Here is a 6,466-nt window from a genome sequence, read left to right on the forward strand (position 1 = left end):
TATGATCATTCATACTGAAGGTGCGAAGTCTATTCGCCGGGTACTATATAACTCGTTTGGATGAGGTATTCCTGCGGGGTGTGCACACTTAAAGTATAGTTACTCTGAGAAGTCCGGGTAGTGTCGTTTTATGGACCTAGTAGGGCCAGCTAGGGATCATTTTAACGAACCTTACGTCCAGGGATCAGTGTTAGACCGGGTGATGACCACTGAACCCGAGTTCGATGATCCAAGTGGTCAGGGAAGGAGTTAAGTGAATACTCCAAAGGCCTCCACGCTTTCTATAAAGAAACTAAGTGGAAATTTTGTATGAAAATGTAGTTACGCTGTAGCTACGGAAAGGAGATGGTGAAAAGTGAGGAGAATGTCCTTTGAGGAAAGATTTTTCAAAGAATATGTTTGAGAACAAAATATGGGATTTGTGTTTCCCTTTTTCTGCTTATATGCTTAAATGTTTAGCATTATATGATCTGAGTAGGCAAATGACTATTATATGACCTCGTCTAGAGGGAAAATGATTAAGATGATATTGAAATTGTTGCCTATTATGTGTATAAATTGCTATTCGTAAAGGTTGCAGGTAGAACCTCGGCCGATGAGTAAGGATAGGGTTTTGATGTAATCAAGTTTTACAAAACCTTTATTTAGTTTTGGATAACCCATGGATATCCTTACTTAGCCGTCCGTGCTAATTGCACTTCAATGTTTTCTGTTAACAGATGTTATCTAATGCGAAATTTCGCGAAGTACGATCAGAAATAAATTTCGACCCTTATAGCTCATCCAATTTCAACTTAACTAAGCAGGAAGTTCATACTTAGTCATATATGCCTAATCATCCATTTCCAAAGAAATCCGAGCTGAAAATTCGTCCCCCAAAAATTTTACGGTTCGTGACCGGCACATACGATCGCAGCTTAATAACAACTATACTTACTTATAAAAATTCATTTGAAGTATCGGGAGATCATAACTCATGTATGTCAATACCTTAGGATAAAATAATAATGTTAATAAAATACGGGGTATTACACTCTACCCCCCTTAAAAAGAGTTTCGTCCTCGAAACTTACTTCTTAAAATCTATGGCGTCAAAAGACTACTACTATTCCCGAGGTAGTTCTTACATTCAAGTCTGAACTCAATAGCAGGCCCTAACTTCAATCTATCCACAACCGCAAATAATATAAACGAATTGGGGCTCCCGTATCAAATAATACTGAACCAAACACTGGGTTTATAAGAAATGTACCGGTTACAACGTCGCTAGCCTGTGCCTGAGCGCTATTAACGACGTAGATTCGGCCCTGGTTCCTTGTACTGCTTTCTCCCATTGGCAACTTCCCTTTGTCATTAGGACCTGTAGCCACATTCGTTGGCCTGCCCCGGTTTACTTGTTGAGAATTAACTGCCCTGTTTACTGCTTCCGCGGGTCTACGTCCGTTGGTCCCATTGAATCCTCCTTCTTGCCTGGTATTCTGCAAAGGGTTTCGGAAGTTTTCCACCCTGGTTTGGCACTCATTGATTTTGTGTCCCAAGAGACCACACCTGAAGCACCTTATTCTAATCCCTTGGCAATTTTCTCCCGGATGGTACTTTCCACACCGGCGGCAACCCAGCTGTTTCCTTTGGTCTGTTCCTCCCCTCCTCTCTCCTTGTCTCTGTTGAAATCCTCCTTGGTTAGACTCCCCATCATTCGCCTTGAATCTCCTCTGTCTATCATCAGCTTTTCTTTTGTTCTTGCCGTAAACTTCTTGCTGGTCCAGATACACCTGATACTGATCCGAGGTCCGATCATATGCCTCCTTGAGAGTAGAGCACATGAATGGTGCAATTGCCCTTCTCACGTCCCAGTCCAGTCCCCGTACAAACCGTCTTGCTTTGCTCGCCTCATCTGGCACAATGTCTTGAGCAAACCTCATTAACTCCACATACTTGTCATAGTAGCTCTGGACAGTTTCTCCCTTCTGCTTCAGTCGCAAGAATTCCTCGCACTTAATGCCCTTAATTCGTTCCGTGTAAAATTGTCCCCTCAACTCCTCCTTGAATTCCTCCCAGCCAAAGTCTGGGTTTTGCAGGAGTTCGGGTCCAGCCGCTGCCCACCAATTATCTGCGGCTTTTGTCAAGTAATAAACCGCAGAAGATACTCGTTGATTTGCCGGGCAATTTACTGCGTTAAGCAGTTTATCAAATGTCCGTATCCATTCTTCCAAGACAACTGGATCTTCTTCTCCCGCATAATACGGTGGCTGTCTGCTTGCTATGGCTTTAGCAAAGTCGACCCGAGGGTGTTCCTGGTTGTGATTCTGGGCCTGCTGAGCTATCATAAACTCAGCCATCTGTTCCATCGCCAACGCCATTCGATCCATTGCTGTAATGTCATCGCCAGGTCTAGCGGGTACATTTCGTCTTGGTGGCATTTTCACTAAGCGATCGTTTCGAGTTAGCTTTTGAAGTATAAAAGGTACGAGGAAGTTAGTTAACTAAACAGTTAGTATAACAACTCCTCAAATTCACTCACGACAATTATAAGAAATGATTAACACACATAAGAATGCACAAATATCAGTCAGAGTACTTAGTAACCAGAATCAAGAGATTCTGCAAAGCACAGATGAGGTACCCCTTTTTACGTTGCCTGGTCTCCGTTCCAGCTCTGCTCTGAAACTTAAACTCGTTAGGCTGTAATAACGTCTTAGGTTGGTCTTTAACGAACTTAAGCTGACTCAAAACTTGAAACTGACGGACTTGAAACTAGGGTTCAAGGGTTTCACAGCCTAGACTCCAATCTAACCTCCAAGGATTCAACCCGCTCTGATACCAACTTNTCTGGACAGTTTCTCCCTTCTGCTTCAGTCGCAAGAATTCCTCGCACTTAATTCCCTTAATTCGTTCCGTGTAAAATTGTCCCCTCAACTCCTCCTTGAATTCCTCCCAGCCAAAGTCTGGGTTTTGCAGGAGTTCGGGTCCAGCCGCTGCCCACCAATTATCTGCGACTTTTGTCAAGTAATAAACCGCAGAAGATACTCGTTGATTTGCCGGGCAATTTACTGCGTTAAGCAGTTTATCAAATGTCCGTATCCATTCTTCCAATGCGTTAAGCAGTTTATCAAATGTCCGTATCCATTCTTCCAAGACAACTGGATCTTCTTCTCCCGCATAATACGGTGGCTGTCTGCTTGCTATGGCTTTAGCAAAGTCGACCCGAGGGTGTTCCTGGTTGTGATTCTGGGCCTGCTGAGCTATCATAAACTCAGCCATCTGTTCCATCGCCAACGCCATTCGATCCATTGCTGTAATGTCATCGCCAGGTCTAGCGGGTACATTTCGTCTTGGTGGCATTTTCACTAAGCGATCGTTTCGAGTTAGCTTTTGAAGTATAAAAGGTACGAGGAAGTTAGTTAACTAAACAGTTAGAAGTATAAAAGGTACGAGGAAGTTAGTTAACTAAACAGTTAACAACTCCTCAAATTCACTCACGACAATTATAAGAAATGATTAACACACATAAGAATGCACAAATATCAGTCAGAGTACTTAGTAACCAGAATCAAGAGATTCTGCAAAGCACAGATGAGGTACCCCTTTTTACGTTGCCTGGTCTCCGTTCCAGCTCTGCTCTGAAACTTAAACTCGTTAGGCTGTAATAACGTCTTAGGTTGGTCTTTAACGAACTTAAGCTGACTCAAAACTTGAAACTGACGGACTTGAAACTAGGGTTCAAGGGTTTCACAGCCTAGACTCCAATCTAACCTCCAAGGATTCAACCCGCTCTGATACCAACTTGTAACACCCCGGCCCGGCTATACCGTACATCCGGAGTAGTTACCGCCACACCTAGACCGAACCCAATCAAATCCAGATAGAGTTCACCCTAGGTGCACAGGCTAAAAAAAAAAGAAACTGTTTCACACACTCTCAACTTGACATAATCTTTATATGTATATATGTATATTGCAGCGGAAAGAAGAGAAGGTAGCTAAGGTAACTACGAGTATATATACAAAGATTGACCCTTCAGGTCCGAAACATGAAAGTTCAAGTGGTTCATAACTTGCTAGCCAAACTAAGGCTACAAAAGGTATGCACACAAAAAGGAGTATACTTCGGAGAGGGATGAGCCGGAGGATCAGGAGAGTAGCCAGGAACGTAGGGGTCTTCGCCTATCAAGAACCCCGTGTAATCCTCATCACATTAGATAACATCTGTTAACAGAAACACATTGAAGTGCAATTAGCACGACGGCTAAGTAAGGATATCCATGGGTTATCCAAAACTAAATAAAGGTTTTGTAAAACTTGATTACATCAAAACCCTATCCTTACTCATCGGCCGAGGTTCTACCTGCAACCTTTACGAATAGCAATTTATACACATAATAGGCAACAATTTCAATATCATCTTAATCATTTTCCCTCTAGACGAGGTCATATAATAGTCATTTGCCTACTCAGATCATATAATGCTAAACATTTAAGCATATAAGCAGAAAAAGGGAAAACACAAATCCCATATTTGTTCTCAAACATATTCTTTGAAAAATCTTTCCTCAAAGGACATTCTCCTCACTTTTCACCATCTCCTTTCCGTAGCTACAGCGTAACTACATTTTCATACAAAATTTCCACTTAGTTTCTTTATAGAAAGCGTGAGGCCTTTGGAGTATTCACTTAACTCCTTCCCTGACCACTTGGATCATCGAACTCGGGTTCAGTGGTCATCACCCGGTCTAACACTGATCCCCTGGACGTAAGGTTCGTTAAAATGATCCCTAGCTGGCCCTACTAGGTCCATAAAAACGACACCTACCCGGACTTCTCAGAGTAACTATACTTTAAGTGTGCACACCCCCGCAGGAATACCTCATCCAAACGAGTTATATAGTACCCGGCGAATAGACTTCGCACCTTCAGTATGAATGATCATACTACATACAACAACCTTGGGCAAGGGCACTTTAAGCCACCCGAAGGCTAATCAAGGTCCTCCTCAACTTTACTAGAAACCAAGGGTTTGAAAACCATTTTCCTTCCTTTCTCATCCTCCTTGAGTCAAAATCACTTTTTTTTGGACATGTTCCACGAAATCAAGTCCCCCTTTTTAAATCGATCACCATTCTCAAAATAGTTCAAAGTCTTGTTTCTCAAAACATTTTCCATCATCACCACACATATGTATATATGCATTCAATCATAACATTTCCCACATATGCATATTCACATAAAGTACACATACTATATGTATATATATACACGTTAAGTATATATACACTGCACATACATGCTTTATAATATACATAATACAACATTTTGTACATACATTACACACACATTATAATATACATAGCATGCTTAACTTAAATATTTAGGCACATTAACAACCACCTCATACCATATATAATATGTATATATTACTTATATATATACATATATATGTTACACTACACATACTATATATATAGAGATACAACCTTCATTTAATTATACATATATACTCATATATGTACATATATATATATATATATAGTTTAAACACACACACATCACACGTGTATATATATATATATATATACATAATACACACATAAATATATATACTACACGTATATACATAGGTTTCATATACATAATACCACTTCCTTATAAGAAAATTTCAGCTAGCGCAGTCTGAAAGATTGAGCCGGTAAAGATAGTTCCCGAACTCTTTTTCACTTGAAATTTTTATGGTAGAACCCCAACTTATAGTACTTGATGTTCATAAAAAGTTTTGGTCACCTAGGTTCACGAATTAACACAGAAAATTACATTTTTACCCTTGGCAGTGTGCTGTCCGGATTTTCTGCTCTCTGGACCAGTTTTGGAAAATGATTTTGAAACCACACTTATACTACTCCAAAAATTATGAAATGTTTATGGTAGCTTCTAGACTTATAGAACTACATGTCTAAAAAAAAATTGGATCAAAATACTTTACCAATATTTCCCAGAAAATCACGGAAGTTACTGCCAGAATCTACCCTGATTTTTCCTTTCACTATTTTCACAACTATAAGCATATATGGGCATAAATATGATATGTACATGCATTTTCAGCCATTATCATGTATAGAAACATATTCATAAAACCCCTAATCTCATCATTCACTATCAATTATCTAGTTTCAAATAACCTCAACCAAATAAAGGGATTCCTTACCTTCCGTAGGAAGCAAATCTTGGATCTTTCCCCAAATTCACCTTAAAACCCTAACATAAAACACGGTAATACGAATATGGTTCAACAAAATTCTACCCAAAACTATGAACTAGGAGTAAAACATAACTTTTAACCGATTAAAATTGAAATTTACCGAACCAATCGCGATCCAAGCTCGAAAATTGCTTCTCTCTCCCTCCCTCTCTCTCTCTCTCTCTCTCTCTCTTACGGAAATGAGGGTGAAGACGAAATGAAGAAATGGAAATGAAGA

At 40.0% G+C, this 6,466-nt stretch overlaps 1 protein-coding gene across 1 annotated transcript in view; it reads right to left on the reverse strand.

Moving 5' to 3' along the window:
* LOC116026884 overlaps positions 1-6,466 on the reverse strand; it is a 13,194-nt gene extending 6,728 nt beyond the window's left edge. The window contains exons 1-5 of the mRNA XM_031268309.1: positions 6,350-6,466; positions 6,196-6,245; positions 3,116-3,369; positions 2,838-3,073; positions 1,253-1,957 (exon numbers count right to left, since the gene is read on the reverse strand). Of these exons, the coding sequence (XP_031124169.1) occupies positions 1,253-1,957; positions 2,838-3,073; positions 3,116-3,342 (1,168 nt within the window). The 5' untranslated portion in view covers positions 3,343-3,369; positions 6,196-6,245; positions 6,350-6,466. The remainder of the gene's footprint in view (positions 1-1,252; positions 1,958-2,837; positions 3,074-3,115; positions 3,370-6,195; positions 6,246-6,349) is intronic.

The sequence above is a fragment of the Ipomoea triloba genome, chromosome 8 (assembly GCF_003576645.1).
Source record: "Ipomoea triloba cultivar NCNSP0323 chromosome 8, ASM357664v1".
In the NCBI taxonomy this organism is placed as follows: domain Eukaryota; kingdom Viridiplantae; phylum Streptophyta; class Magnoliopsida; order Solanales; family Convolvulaceae; genus Ipomoea; species Ipomoea triloba.